This window comes from Poecilia mexicana, unplaced genomic scaffold (genome assembly GCF_051168715.1).
Source record: "Poecilia mexicana isolate PSO_F unplaced genomic scaffold, ASM5116871v1 scaffold_19, whole genome shotgun sequence".
Lineage (NCBI taxonomy): Eukaryota > Metazoa > Chordata > Actinopteri > Cyprinodontiformes > Poeciliidae > Poecilia > Poecilia mexicana.
The window spans coordinates 11,514,397-11,530,269 of NW_028263388.1; the positions used below are offsets into that span (position 1 = coordinate 11,514,397).

General features: G+C 37.0%; 3 protein-coding genes across 3 annotated transcripts; all 3 read left to right on the plus strand.

Annotated features, from left to right (window-relative positions):
• The first annotated feature begins 1,187 nt into the window (after positions 1–1,187).
• LOC106916012 (uncharacterized) lies at positions 1,188–6,034 on the plus strand. Its single transcript, XM_014984016.2, has 3 exons — positions 1,188–2,197; positions 2,298–2,535; positions 2,999–6,034. The coding sequence occupies exons 2-3, from the start codon at positions 2,418–2,420 to the stop codon at positions 4,111–4,113; spliced, it is 1,233 nt and encodes a 410-aa protein (XP_014839502.2). The 5' UTR covers positions 1,188–2,197; positions 2,298–2,417; the 3' UTR covers positions 4,114–6,034.
• Positions 6,035–6,288: 254 nt separating this feature from the next.
• LOC106916007 (uncharacterized) lies at positions 6,289–10,051 on the plus strand. The gene is made up of 3 exons (XM_088000893.1): positions 6,289–6,708; positions 6,813–6,960; positions 7,613–10,051. The coding sequence occupies exons 2-3, from the start codon at positions 6,864–6,866 to the stop codon at positions 9,277–9,279; spliced, it is 1,764 nt and encodes a 587-aa protein (XP_087857019.1). The 5' UTR covers positions 6,289–6,708; positions 6,813–6,863; the 3' UTR covers positions 9,280–10,051.
• A 790-nt stretch (positions 10,052–10,841) lies between these two features.
• LOC106916011 (uncharacterized) lies at positions 10,842–14,618 on the plus strand. Its single transcript, XM_014984015.2, has 3 exons — positions 10,842–11,263; positions 11,343–11,567; positions 12,741–14,618. Exons 2-3 carry the CDS (start codon positions 11,450–11,452, stop codon positions 13,934–13,936), a joined length of 1,314 nt encoding a protein of 437 aa, XP_014839501.2. The 5' UTR covers positions 10,842–11,263; positions 11,343–11,449; the 3' UTR covers positions 13,937–14,618.
• The last annotated feature ends 1,255 nt before the right edge of the window (positions 14,619–15,873 follow it).

Below are 15,873 nucleotides of genomic sequence, written 5' to 3' on the forward strand. Positions count from 1 at the left end.
TCTTTGCTGAATTACTTGATTGCAACGATAGATTAATTTAAATTTTAGATTTTACTTGTTTCACAGGATTACCTATAATGACATACTTTAATGACATTATCTGTGTTGGTCTGAACAGATTACAGTAGATTGTAATCTGCAGTGTGATACTGATGAAGAGGAGAAGAAGTATGAACTAAACTAAGTTTTGGCTTACTGTAGAAGCCTGGACACTTGGATTAGGGAGGAATCTGAGCCGAATGAGGTCAGTGATCAACATTACTGAAAAAAGGGACGAAGAGAACCCTGAAAACACAGAAATAAGACTCTTCCCCTTGCAGGGCTGTGGTCATACCAGCTAACAGCATTAGATATCTCTGCAGCAAATGCACAAGACCTGAAAACATTTTAATTTCAAAGAATGTTTTGTTTTTTTCTTTATTTGGATAATTTCCAAAAATATAAATTAATTGGTAGTGACATTCTATATATACAATTATTGACCCTAAAGTATCTAATTTTACATCAAAATGAAAAATATCAAATTTATGAATTTATTTTCTGTTTAGTTGTCAACTTTTATGTGGAATAATTCCAACAGTTGAAAGTAAACAAAAATAAAAATTTCCTAATGTCATTTTTGTTAAAATGGCTCCCTCTGGTGGTAAAAGTGTCAAACTTTCACTTTCGCATTGATGTGTGATGGGATTGTGGCTCTTTGTATTTGTTCCTTTTGACCTTGTCACGTTTTAAATCCTGAAGGGGAATTATAAATCTATCTCTGACGCTTTGCCACATATTTGAAGCCAGAAGGATAGTATGTCTGATTTTAGCAAAACCTGTGCAGTCTGTAGTCACATTGTTGAATGTTTAGAACAGGGGAAATGTATATAACTTTGTCCTAGTCACACCAGAGATATTTAATAATATAAAAAAAGGCAGGTGATGGTTTTAAACAAGGTTTATTTTAAAATCTGCTCACATAAACATCAAGTTAGCTTTTGCCTAGGTGTCAGGAAATTGGAAGAAACATAGATTTGGCAACAAAAATAAATAAATCAAAAATAAGGTATCAATAAAATTCATTATAACTTCCTGTTTATCAACATCATTGGGTTTATTTTTTTCTAACATATGACAGACAGCTCATCAAAACCACAAAGACATTTATTTAAATTTATTGTGTCTCAAAATAACAAAAATTCTCAATGGCAATCTACTCAGGTTCCAAAATGGAGAAAATCTATGGAAGATGATCAGGGCTATCAAGGGAGGCGGGGGGAACTGACTTAAATAACAGAAAAACTAAGATTCTGAGATTAAACTCTGTTTTGTTTTTTTCCCCCAGTAGCCGTAATCATCTTCTGTAAATCCCCTCAATTAAACACAAAATACTGAAATAAAAATACAGACTGACTTTATTTCCGGCAGACAAGATGTTATGGAGGTTCATTAGTGTGTGAGATCAGACTCAGACTAAATTAATTCGTGATTATTTTTTTTTTTGTTGACCTCTGGGATGTTACCTAAAAGCGTTTCTGGTCAAAATAAGGATGGTTTGAGCAGCTTGAGTACACAGCAGATAGCTGAGCCTCGACTCCAACCTGAAACATTAAAACTGAGCTGAAAAAGTCAGCACTCAAACAACGACCATTTTTGACACCGATGCTTAACGGAGCGTGAATTCAGTGTTTTGTCTGAATGGCTAGAAGCTGAAAGAGGAAGTTGTTTCTCGCATCATGCTGAGCTTTAGTTGCCGCTGATTGGTCAGCAAGGAGGGAGAAACCGGATGTAGTCATATTAGCTCGTAGCTAAGCCCTGCTAGAAAAAAAAAAAACGTTGTAAAGTTTATGTTAAAGAAGTGTAAAATTGATTATTCAATAGTCTTCATAAAGAGACCGCTTCCAAATGTTTGTTTTGAGTCGCTCTGATTATTTCTAGTCGGAGTTTGCAGCACAGGATGCAATTAGCCGTTACTAGGTACCTGAATGAACCGTTAGCTTCCGCGGATCTAAAGCAGCTAACAGCGGAGATTTAATTAGTCGGCAGTCGAGCTTTTTCAGTTTATAGTTTAGTGTTTAAGAATGTCCACACTCTGAGTTTATGACACCGTGCGGAGAAGACCACATCATTTGTGGACACCTCCTTCTAACCATGTTAATCTGAGGACCGAGAGACTGGAGACAGTTATCGAGTGGACCCAGAAGCACTAACCAAGGTATCGGACTCTCTCCTCTGCAACACCGCTCAAGCTCTGCCACAGTTTACTTTTTATGATTATACACTTTGTTTGATCACATTCTTGTCTCCGATTCCAGTTTCAGCAGAAAAAAAAAAAACCTAAAGATGCCCGCTCTATGACTGAAACCCTGCTCTAAAAGAACATGTGAAGGTTGTAAACAAGGGTTGTGAAAAGGAGAATCTGAAGTGGAGCGAGGATGTCTGAGATAATAAAGGTTGAAGCAGCTGAACCTGGAGGGATTAGCTTGGAGCCCCTCATTTCTGCAGAATCCACATCAGAACTGGAGGAGGAAACACCAGACAGCAAAGATATCAGTAAGTGAATGTGCTCTAACGTATCTGCACTCAAAATCTTGTAATTGAATTTTGTGTTTTTTTATGATTTAAAGCACTTTGAACTAACTTCTTGATTTTATATATATATATATATATATATATATATATATGTGTGTGTGTGTGTGTCGAAAATGACAAATTCAATTCTTAGAGTTTTTTATAATGCATATTTCCAGTCATCTTTAACCTAGATTTTGATTATTTTCAACTTTAAGAAAGAAAATTTATTTGCTATTAACTGAGGACTTTAATAGTTGTTTTACTTGGATAATTGGTTCCGTTTCTGTGAAACTTATTGGTTTGTTGGTCTATTAAGTAATTTTATTCTCAAAATAAATAAGCTAAAAAAAAAACCTCACATTTCTAAACATAACAGTTTATATCAATGCTGAATATATATGTATAAATGACCCTTAATGTTTATATGTGTTTGTGTCCAAAGTCCAGCAGATTGTTGTGATTAAAGAAGAGGTTCCTCATGACTGGAACCCCAGTTTGGACCAAGAGGACACAGAGACCCCAGGTATGAAGGAGGAAGTGAACAAATTGTGGATCAATGAGGATGGAGAGCTGCAGAGTGAAAATAAAGAGGAATCTCAGTTATTAGAGGCTTCAAGCAGCAGCTCATCTAAGACAAAAACAGAACCTAATGGAAAGGACTGTAGAGAACAAGAACTTGACAACAACCCGGATCCAACAGGTTCCACTCAACAAAGTAAGATGTTGGTTCCCAAAAGAGGTAAAGTATCTAAGCTGAATTCAACACTTATGGCTCAGATTGGAGTCCATGCAGGAGAGAAGCCGTTTAGTTGCAAAATTTGTGGCAAAAGATTAAAACATTTGACTTCCATTAAATTACACCTAATGACACACAATGGCAATATAGAACATATCTGTGATTTTTGTGGGAAAGGGTTTAAAGAAAAGAGTTCTCTTCGGACACATATAAGACTCCACACAGGAGAGAAACCATTTGCATGCGACAATTGTGGTCGAAGGTTTCACGAAAAAGCAAAACTAAAAACACACCTGAAAGTCCACTCAGTAGAACAGCCGTTTTCTTGTGACGTTTGTGGCACCAGATTCAAACGAAAGGAGAATATAAAAAAGCACATGAGGATTCACACGGCGGAGAAACCCTTTGTGTGTAGCGTTTGTAGGAAAAGATTTTCGCGACAAGAAACTCTGAAGAGACACATGCATGTTCACACAGGAGAGAAACGGTTCATGTGTAACGTTTGTAGCAAAGGGTTTGCTCTGAAACATCACCTCAAGAACCACATGGAGGTTCACACCGCTCCGTTTAGCTGTGGGGACTGCAGCAAGTGTTTTGTAAATGAAATCCAGTTAGAGAGACATGTCAGGGTCCACTCGGAGGAGAGGCCGTTTGGGTGCGACGTCTGCAAAACCAGATTTTATCAAAAGTGTCAGCTCGAAAATCACATGAGAGTGCATTCAGGTGAGAAACCGTTTGTGTGCACCGTCTGCAGTAAAGCGTTTTCCCGACTTGGAAATCTGAAGAAACACATGGAGGTTCACAGGGGCTACAAGGAGTGATTGATTTGATCGTAATCTAAACTGTCAGTATTTTTCCAATCAGTCTACGGTCTCTGCTTTCTGGGGCGGCTGGTAAGTGCTAAATTACATTATTTCACATTTTCAATGTCAAATTGGCTATTCAAAGCTTTAATGATTTGAGTTCCTGCTTTAATTAGGTCAGTTCAACCCCCTTTTTTTTCTTAGCTATTCAGAGTTGGATTTGCTGTTCTTTTTTTCTCTGGATCATTGCTCATGTCCATAACTCAAACTTGTTTGAACTTAAGGTCATGATTTGGCCAGTCGTTGCCCTTTAGGGTTTCTGATAAAGAGCAGATTTCATGGCTCTGTAAGTTATGCCAAGTCTTCCAGGCTTCACCCTATCACCACCATGTTTAACTTTATGATTATTCTTTTCCTGAACATATCTGGAAAATACCTTGCTGGACATCCTGTCACACAACCGTCAGATAAATGTGTGCAGTTATTCCCTCCCTCCATTTAAAAAAATTTTTTTTTTAATTTTTTCTTTTTTTTAGAGTTGGACATTTGATTGCTTGCGCTAATGAAACATTTGTGTGATGCTGAAGTAAATTATCACACAGCGACTGGGTTTCCGGTTCCAGGTCCGCTTTAGGTTTGTGTGTGTCAGGGTTCATTTTCCACTGAAACAGAAGACTTTCTCAGCATTCCTTCTGTAAATAAGTTAACAGACAGTATTAGGAGCTGTAGGATTTCAGCTTTATAATAAACGAATGTTTTAAATTCTGAAAACAAACTCAAAAATTTTAACATTTGTTTCGCGTGTGATTAGTACAGACAAAAAAAAAAAGTTTCCTGGATGTTTACGTACATTTTAAATGCTCAAGGAGGCATTTGACAACAGGAAATGGATTAGTGCTGTTCGTAAGCACGGTGTTGAGCCATTTATGTTGCATTGATTATTGAGATTAATTTACAAAGTTTTTATTTTCTATTGGATTGTAAATAATGTAAATAACTTTCAGTCATTTTAGTTTTTATGCCTAAGAACCGTGTTTCCCCAGCTCATTTCCACTTAAGCTTTTTTTCAGATACTGGCAGAAGTTTTGATCAAGTTTTATTCAGTCTAAAACGTAAAAATAAGATACAAGCAGGACAAAAACGACAGCTTTGTTCATCTAAAAATGAGTCAGTCTTAGCAGAAGTGCTCTGAATTGTCAGTTTACATACTTACAAAACTGCCTCTAGGATTTTAATTTGAAAATTTATCTTGAGTTTGTTAATGCCATTGGAACTGTGAGTACTCCCTCTTTGGATGCGTAAAGAACCTTTTTGTTTTGTAAATTGGGTAGATTAGAAATTAAAATGTATTGGTTGTAACTAAAATGTGCCTCATTTCTTTTATTAATATGAACATTCAAATTGTCTCTTCTCACTACAACTTTGAAGCTTGTTCATGTCTGGTATACTCATCGCCAAATTAGTCAGCCTTCCTGGTTTTGATTTTTAGTGATATTTTTAAATTATTATTATTATTTTATTGTTTTAAGTAAAGGCTGCAAGTGTTTTGGTGCCATTTATTTCACTTTCTTTCCTAAACTCTTTCTTTCTGGTCACATTTTTCACTATTATTTTGGCCTCTCTCTCTCTTAAATTTATTTTGATATGTAAAAACTATTGTTAGAAATTAGCAGCTGTACTTCAGAGCTTTTTTTAAAAAAAAAATTGTTCTCCCTGATCAGAGAACATTGTGTTTTCTCACAGACTCGGATTGGATATATGGAGCTGTCATTAGAATGCTGTATGGAACATGATTCCACATAGCTTAACTAAAGTGATCTCAAAGTAATGGGTGTTCACCAAATACTATTTTTTTTGTTACATGTTGTACTAAATGACATATGCAGAGTACTGTTGTGAAATATGTTAAAACTTATCCAATAAACATTTTTCAAAGCTGTTTGAGCTAAATTGGATTCTTTAATTGTTGGTCATTGAAAGTGTCTTGAGTATTTTCAAAAGATGTTTAAGAATTTAAAGTTGTGGTGTGTTATGATAAAAAGACGGATCTGGTAATCGAAATAAAAATGGAATAAGATTTTATCCACACGTTTAATGATGGTCATCTCCATTGTTATTTTATTCTGAAAATCAATTAGTGCAAAAAGGAAGTAGTATATCAAATCGGCATTTGACTCGGCATTGATTGGTCAGTGAGGCGGAAGTAACCGGATATAGCAGTGCTAGCTTGACAAGCTATGTCTTGAAACAAAAACGTCTTAAAGTTTGTGCAATTGATGTTTTATTCTGTTAGCTTGAATGCATTCGTGATGATATGGCTTCTGCATGTTTGTTTTGAAGCACTCGATTATTTCTAACTGGATTTTGGTGGCCGGAGTGTAATTATCCTGTATTAGCAAAGTGAATGGACTGTAACCCACCGTGGAGCTAAAGCAGCTAACAGCAGGAATCAAATAAGCGTTTTTGAAGTACAAGCGTTTAAAGTTCATGATTTACAGCTACAAGTCGAGTCGATAAGACTACAAGGAGGACCACACCATCTATGGACACTTCCTCTAATTCTTGTCCAGCTGAGGTCCGAGAGACTGGGGACAGAGTGAACCCAGAACTAAGGTATGAGACTCTGCAGCATCGCTTCAACTCTGCTACGGTTTAACATTTTCTATTGATACGCTTTATCTGATCAAATACTGATTTGAGTCTGTTTTCTGTTTCAGGCAGTAGTAATACAGAAGATCAAGGTTATGTGACTGAAACCTGAAGTGAGGATGTCTGAGATGAAGGTTGAGACAGACGACCCCGGAGGGCTCATTTTGGAGCCCCCCGAACATGCATCATCCACGACAGAATACGGCAAAGATCTCAGTAAATTCTGTATATTTAAGCAAACTAATTTTGTATCAAACCATTGGATTCAAGTGGCAGAATTGAATTACAGCCAAGCTCAAAAAGTGAGCTTTTTTTTTTTTTTTTTTTTAAAGCAGGGTTACTTATCTACATATTGCTTTCACTGTGCAAAGTGAATGTGGACTTACATTTTAGGACCATATGTGTCCTTATCAGATTCACATTGAACACACCATGAAGTATTATGAATAACCTGAATAACCAGATCATTCGAGACATGCTTGAGTCAGAGGGACCAACAATTTTGTCCATGCATCTGTACATAACAGCTCTCGGTCAGATTCTTCTCCTTAATGCCTAGAAGCTAACACAACAAGGATGCTCAAATGCTCCACCATATTAAGGATTTTTTTTGTCTAAATATGTTTCTTTTCTGCTTATCTTGTTATAACATTGATATTTTTAAGCTGTTTTTATGAAACAATCTTATAAAAAATTTTTTATATAAACATCTGCCATTATTACTACAAAATATTTTTTTGTTTCTTAGACTGAAAATTTTGTTAAAACCTTTGTGATATTATTATTATTATTATTATTATTATTATTATTTGTTATTATGATCATCACAGAACGATTAATGTCCTTGTATGTTTGTTTTATTGTTCAGACTATGAGACGCTGGTAATTAAAGAAGAGGTCACCCATGAATGGAGCTCCAGTTTGAACCAACAGGACCAAGAGCCCCCACTTATAAAGGAGGAAGAGGAGGAACAGTGGATCAGTCAGGAGGAAGAGCAGCTCATTGTGAAGATTGAAGATGAGGAGAAACCTCAGGTATCTGAGCTTCAACACATCAAAACTGAAGACGATAAAGAGGCTGAATCTTCAACAAGCAGCACAACCGTGCAGATGGAAACAGAACCTCGTGGGGAGGACAGTAGAGGACCGGAACCAGACAGAAACTTAAATTCGCTTTGTTCTTTTCAACAAAGTAAGATGAAGGTTCACAAAAGAGGTAAAAGGTCTAAACTGTGCTCCAAACTCACTGCTCAGATTAGAGTCTATGCAGGAGAAAGGCCATTTGGTTGCAATGTTTGTGGCAAACGATTCAAAAATAAGACTCATATTCGATTACACATGATGATTCACACTGGAAAGAGAGAATATTGCTGTGATCTTTGTGGTAAAGGATTTAAAGAAAAGCACTGCCTTCAGATACATGTGAGACTTCATACTGGAGAGAGGCCATTTGCATGTGACGACTGTGGTAGAAGGTTCCACGCAAAAACAAATCTTAAAACTCACATGAAGGTCCATTCGGAAGAAAAACCATTTTCCTGTAATGTTTGTAGTACAAGATTTAAAAGGAAGGAGACGCTGAAGAAGCACACGATGATCCACACTGCAGAGAAAACCTTTTTTTGTAGTATTTGTGGGAAAGGATTTTCACTACAGAAAAGTCTGAGGACTCACATGTGTCTTCACACAGGAGAGAAACCATTTGTTTGTAGTGTTTGCAGTAAAGGATTTGCATTACAGGAGAATCTAAAGAGACACATGTCTTCTCATACCGGAGAAAAGCCATTTATCTGTGGTGTCTGCAGTAAAGGGTTTTCATTACGACAAAATCTAAAGAGCCACATGCATGTTCACACAGGGGAGAAACCGTTTATTTGTAGCTTTTGTAGTAAAGGATTTTATAGACACGGAGATCTGAGGAGACACATGAGTGTTCATACAGGGGAGAAAGCGTTCATTTGTAGTATTTGCAGTAAAGGATTTTCACAACAAATTCATTTAAAGAATCACATGCGTGTTCACACAGGAGAGACGCCATTTGTTTGTAGTGTTTGCAGTAAGGGATTTTCACTGCAGGAGAATCTAAAGAGACACATGCATGTTCACACAGGAGAAAAGCAGTTTATTTGTGATATCTGCAGTAAAGGATTTTCACAGCAAGGGACCTTAAAGAGACACATGAGTGTTCACACTGGAGAAAAACAGTTCATTTGTAGCGTTTGTGGTAAAGGTTTTTCAAAGCAGAATTATCTTAAAAGCCACATGGAGGTTCACACCGCACCGTTTAGCTGCAATGAATGCAGTAAGCGTTTTGTGAACGAAATCCAGTTAGAGCGACATGCAAGAGTCCACACTGAGGAGAGACCGTATGGCTGTGACATCTGTAAGAGCAGATTTAATCAAAAGGGTCAACTTCAGAATCACATGAGGGTTCATTCAGGAGAGAAACCGTTTGTTTGTGATGTTTGCAGTAAAGGATTTTCGCAACATGGAAATCTGAAGAGACACATGAGTGTTCATGAGGGCTGCAAGTAATGATTACGATGGTCGACTCATTTAAAACAAAGAAAAAGTGTCAAGTGATATAACTTATTATGAAATAATTGCTTTGTGTATTCATACATGTCCTTAGCACATTATGCTTCTACATCATCAAATAAATTCCCACAGTAGTTTTTTTTTTTTTTTTTTTAAACAGTTTTCTTCTGCTTGGATCAGATTCAGTTCAAATTTCAAAATATTTTAGGCAGCCTAATGCATTTATAGAGGCATCAGGATATGGATCATCTTGATGTTAATTGTTAACCTAACTTAACATGCTGATCAAAGCGAAGTTCTGCTGTGAGCAGAGCAACAACGTTCAGCAGAGCCACTGAGAGTGAGGGCAAAGCAGCAAAAGGGAAAAGTCAAGAGATGACTCTCTCTCTCTTTCACTCTCTATTTCTTGCCTCTTATGGTGTGCTCGCTCCATTTTTAGCCCTGCCCCTTTCAATGAATGGTTCTTAAGAGACGGCTCTAAAAGTCGAAACGTTCGCGACGGACCGATCACTGCTTTAAACGTTTCTATTTACAGGTAAATAGAAGCACACATATTCACACTAGGTCTAACAAGCTCCAAAATACAATCTGTGTTTCGCAACTGAATGCTTATTTATTATTGCAGCACATTTCTTCTCATTCATTCGTAGGATAAGTACTGTAACATTGTATGATATGTCTGATATATAGTTATTTTTGTTCCTGTTATGATTAGATTCTAATATCTGTTTTGGTTTGTTAGTAATAAATTAAAACTTAGATTCCAGTGGCTGATGTATTTTTTTTCTGGTGATAATAAATTGCAGTCATGAGAGATGAACAAAAATGACTGTTTTGTTTTTATTTGTAATCTAGGTCATTCAACAGGTATTTGAATGACCTAGATTATTTACGTCTTCAATTTTATACATTTTATTCAGTAATGTGTACATGTGATCCACAGATGAATAATAATTAGATTTTAATACATATTCCCACTCTACAACGACATGCCAGCATGCCTAGGTGGGCCCCATGTGGGGAAAAGGAGGGCAGACCATATGGGTCCGATATGGTTTTGTCCGCGGGTTCCACGATGGCCCCACATGGGTTTGCCCATGTAGGGCCAGAGCCCACATGGACCCTACATGGGCCCTATATGGTGATGGCCCACATGGGTTTATCCATTTAGGGCCCATGTGGGCTGTGGCCCTACATGGGGAAACCCATGTGGGGCCATCGTGGAACCCGCGGACAAACCCATATCGGACCCATATATCAGCCCTCCTTTCCCCCACATGGGTCCCACCTAGGCCTCATTTATGCTTAAAGAAATTTTAATTTTGAATGAGGTTATGCTATTTTTAAAATGTATTTCCTGCCAGAACAATATGTGTAAAGTAGTTGATTTAATTAAAACGGTGAAATGGGGGGAAAAAAGACAATAAATGTGTAGTTACATACGTAGTTGGCATATTCACACGTCTTATTCTGAAGTCCTAGTGGTTAAAAGAGGAAGTGGTTTTTTCGAATTACAGCTTTACTCATCATTCATTGGTCAAAGTTGTGGAAGTGACCGGATGTAGCAATGCTAGCTTAACTGATTAAGTCTTCACAGAAAAACGTCTTAAACTCTGTGTAAGACAAGTGTTTAATTTATGTCAGGCTCTAGGTTTAACAGTTTTGGTGAGGAAATCCCTTCTTTGTGTTTGTTTTGAACCACTGTGGTTATTTTCTAGCCTAGGTTTGCAGTTGAGAATGTAATTAGCCCTCACCAGCAAAGTGAATGCACACGATAGACTCCGCAGCTAACAGCAGAAACTTTATCAGTAATTTATACGTTTAAGCTTTAATTTTAAAAATTTTTTATTGTAACAACACGAATCCCCTCTCCGAGTTTGTGAGACTGTGCGGGAAGAACAACATCGACCTCTAACCTTGTCCAGCTGAGGACCGAGAAGCTGGGGACAGTAACAGAGTGGACCCAGAACTACTGACCACGGTATCAGACTCTCTGCTCCGACGTTTACTGTTACTACACTTTATTTGATAGGGTGCTGAGTTATTATGTCTGGCGGCAGTTTCAGGAGCAGACAAATAGAAGATCTGGGCTGAAACCTTGTTCTACTAAAACATGTGAAAGTTGTAAACAAGGATTGTGGAAAGGAGAATCCCAGGTCTAGTGAGGATGACTGAGATGATGAAGGTTGAAGCAGATGAACCTGGAGGGTTCAGTCTAGAGCCACCCGTACCTGCAACATCCACATCAGAACTGGAGGAGGAAACGCAAGACAGCAAAGATCTCAGTAAGTGACGTACATTGGTTTGTTTGGATTGGAAAAAAAAATAATAAAAAATGGGTCGCGGTCTGAAGAAAGAGTTCTCAAGTGATAAATGTATTTTTCTATCATAACCTGGAGGCTGATTTCCCTAAACTGACATCTACTAAATTAAACTGACACTAGGACCAAAAAAATAGAATCCATTAGCATTACTCAGTACTAAGAACATAATATTTTTGAGAATGAAACATGTTTCCATCTTTTTGAAGTTGTTTTGATATGAGTTGTCCCAGAATACACCTTAAATGTTCAGCTGTTGGGATATCCACTCTCTCCGAGGGAATCCTGCTGCTATGTAGCATTTCAAGCTGACTGAATGCTCCAACAGGCAGCTTCATTTGGACCATAGCTATTTTTGTCCAGTATGAGCGTTGTTAAAATTCAGCATGAAGTTGTTTCACTACGTGAGTAATTAAGTGTTTAAAAATGCTGATAAACCTTTGTTGAAGTTCTTATTTATTTCTCAATCGGCATAGATAAATAAGAAACATAAATTTCCCTTAAATAGCAGAATTTGGTAACAGGTGGGGGACAGCACCATTTTATTTTGGTGACATGTTCTAAAATTTTTGGCAGAAACTGTGAATTGTTTGGATCTGAACCAGTTTTTTTTTCTCCTTCAAACAGTAGTATGATAGCACTCAACAGAGCTACCACTGTCACTGTGTAGGCTCCTTTTTGACACATAGATTGTATTACTGCTACATTACCTACATTTATCTTTGTTTCTCTGTTTAACAAGTCACTAACAAATCTGATTCTTCAATTGACTCTGTAAAATTTACCAGAAAGTTCACCTCTACCAGTAAATCTAATGTTTTAGATTTTCCTGTTTTGTATATCTCTTTCCTGTCCTATCAATCACATTTTGAGCCAGGTTCTCCTAGACCAGGGCTCCTCAGATCGAGACCTTGGGATTGTCTTCCATGTAAGCAGTTTGAGGGTGACAGTTCAGTGGTTAACGACTATTTATATGATTGGATTGTAATGAATTAATTACTGAGGTTTGAGATTACATTTATTGGAAAGTGCTACTGTAGAAATAAATTGGAATTAAAAAAAGGGATGCATTTTCTTTTTGTGTAAATTATCTGCTTAAAGGCATTTAATAATACCTGTGCATTTAATTGTTTCTAGTCCATCAGATGTTGGTGATCAAAAAAGAAGTTCCCCATGACTGGAATTTCGCTTTGGTCCTGCAAGACCAAGAGCCCCTCCACACTAAGGAGGAAGATAAGGAACTATGGGTTCATCAGAAGGAAGAGCAACTTACTGTGAAGAGTGAGGATGAAGAGAAACCTCAGATATCAGAGCTTCATCAGATTGAAACCGAAGACGAAAGGAAGACAAAAACTGGAGGACCAGAATCGGGCAGAAAAGCAGCAGCTGTATTACGCTCTTCACAACAAAGTAAGGTGATAGTGAACAAAAGAGCTAACAGACCGAAACTGCGTTCCAAACGTGCCTCTCAGATTAGTGCGCACACAGGAGAGAAACCGTTTGGTTGCAATATTTGTGGCAAAAGATTCCGGCACAAGCCTTATGTTAAGCTGCACATGATGATTCACACTGGAATAAGAGAACATAGTTGTGATTTTTGTGGTAAAGGCTTTAAAGAAAAACGTTGTCTTCAGACACACATGAGACTCCACACTGGAGAGAAACCATTTGCTTGTGATGATTGCGGCAGAAGGTTTCACGCAAAGACAAGTCTGAGGAGTCACTTGGAGGTCCATTCTGAAGAAAATCCATTTTCTTGTGATGTTTGCGGCTCAAGATTTAAAAGGAATGGAAATCTTAAAAAGCACATGAGGATCCATACCGCAGAGAGACCTTTTGTTTGCAGTATTTGCAGTAAAGGATTTTCACAGCAAATTCACCTAAAAAGCCACATGACTGTTCACACGGGAGAGAAGCCGTTCATCTGTAGGGTTTGCAGTAAAGAATTTTCGCGACAAGGAAATCTAAAGAGGCACATGAGCGTTCACACAGGAGAGAAGCAGTTTATTTGTGGTGTTTGTAGTAAAGGATTTTCAAAGCAAAACTATCTCAAAAATCACATGGAGTCTCACACCGCACCATTTAGTTGCAGCGACTGCGGCAAATGTTTCATCGAGGAAATGCAGTTGAAGCAACATATGAGACTACACACCGAAGAGCGTCCGTTTGGTTGTGACATCTGTAAAATCCGGTTTAACAAAAAATATAATCTCAACAGTCACATGAGGCTCCATCTCGGGGAAAAACCGTTTGTCTGTAGAGTTTGTAGTAAAGGATTTTCACGACATGGAGATCTGAAGAAACATATGTGTGTTCACGGGGGTTTTAGCTAAAGATTTTATTTTTATTTGACTGTCCATCTAGTGTTTCTGTGGGCACAGTTTTTATTTCTGTGCTGGTAAAAGTTTTAATGCCTTCTGTCTTTTATTATAACTACATTTTTAAAATAAATTCCCATAGTTGCACAAAAATTACTTTCGAAGCCCAAATTTGATACAGTTTCTTAAATGTGTACGAAGATGAAGCGAAAGATCTTTGTAGGATCCCACCGGCGGATCGGATCACATGACGTGCAATAAAGTGGATCACTGGGTCACTATTGTCAATTTCACTTGGAAGAGCAGAACTTAAACTCTATGATTAAAAAATATCAAACTATAAAAGTTAAAACATTGATGAGATGAGCAGGTTTATGTTTTTTTTTGTCAAATTATTTCCCCATTTGAAAAGCCTGTTAGTTAAAACATACGTTATTACTCTGTGATGAATATACCCGAGAGTTCTGAAGTGGACCAGGTGGGGGCGCCAAATATTGCCGAGCCAGAGTTCAACCCAGTGAACCGTTACATATCGAGATGGGTCAATATTGATCTGACAACATATCAGCAAACTGTCACACTCATTTCAAAGAGACCAATACTGACTTTCCTGATCTTCTATTTTTGGTTATATTTTATGTTTATTTTGTTTTGAAGAGCAAATAAAATATAATAAAATACAAAAATCAGCTTCAAATAGAGATTCAGTGTTTCATTGGCCAAAGGGAGATATTTTATGTCCGATAAACTCCCTTTTTTTTATAGACTTTTAAATTGCATTCAAAAGTCATGTTTTAAAACTTTGATTAAAAACTCTGCTTGCAAGAAAAAATAATTTAATAAAAATTCAATAGGCAGATTTGCCCCCCTACATACATGTGACTATCCACCGACTCAGACAAGAACAATAACTGCTGATGTTAAGAGAACCTAATGAAATATTGTTCATAGTTCATCACTTAAGATCTTCACTGCCCCAACTGAACTAGTTCACATTCAGTTAAGTTTTCCTTAAATAATGTGCTGAAACTAGAAGAACATTTGTTGCTTATCTTCACTTTTTTAAATGCACTTTATTAGTAACACCAAGAAGAAAGGTGTTCAAATATTGATCCAAGATATATACAAACTTCTTTTTTTTTTTTACACCGTTATATGAGATTTAATGGCTGTATGAAATGTTAAATAACACTGCCCTCTGCTGGACAAGATCTGAATTTGTAATGAGTTTGCTATTATACTAGCAGAAGCAGGAATGATCGTCGGTGTTTCGCACAGTTTCTCATACCTGCTGAGGGCAACAGAAGAGCTTTATTGACTTTGTGGACACAATTTGGACAACTTAGTTCTTTTGTTAAATAGTTTTGCAGTTTTGACGACAGTAAAGATATTTTATCCTTACTTTCTCATGTCTTCCGGTCAGTTTACTTCATTTATTTTTTTTAGATGTACCGTGTAAAGAAAAGCAAATATGTCAAATCTAGTTATCATTAACCCGTTTAATCCCAAATGTTTTCCTGCAAAATAAGTGCATGGATTTCAATCCTTGGACCTCCCTAACACATGATATTTATGAATTATTACATTTTATGTTGGTTATGTTAGTGAAAATACAATTTTTATACTCGGCAACAACTGTTGCTGGTGGGAAACAGCATAGTTTAAATTACACAAATATGGCCTATTTATACATATACAAAAATAGGAAAAATAGGGTCATGAATGCATAACCTATTATAACAAAGAACGATTACAAGAGTGTTCAGAAATATTTTAGAAACATAAAGAAACATAAAGATTCAATGCCACATCCTGCAGATGTCATTGTCTCAACGTGCCAAGCAAACTTTGGTCTCATTTAGTTATTTCATCAATGAGGCAAAATCAGGTGAAAATGTTAGTATGAACAAATCTGCATCTGAGAGGACATTCCCCCTGTCCCACCAGACCAG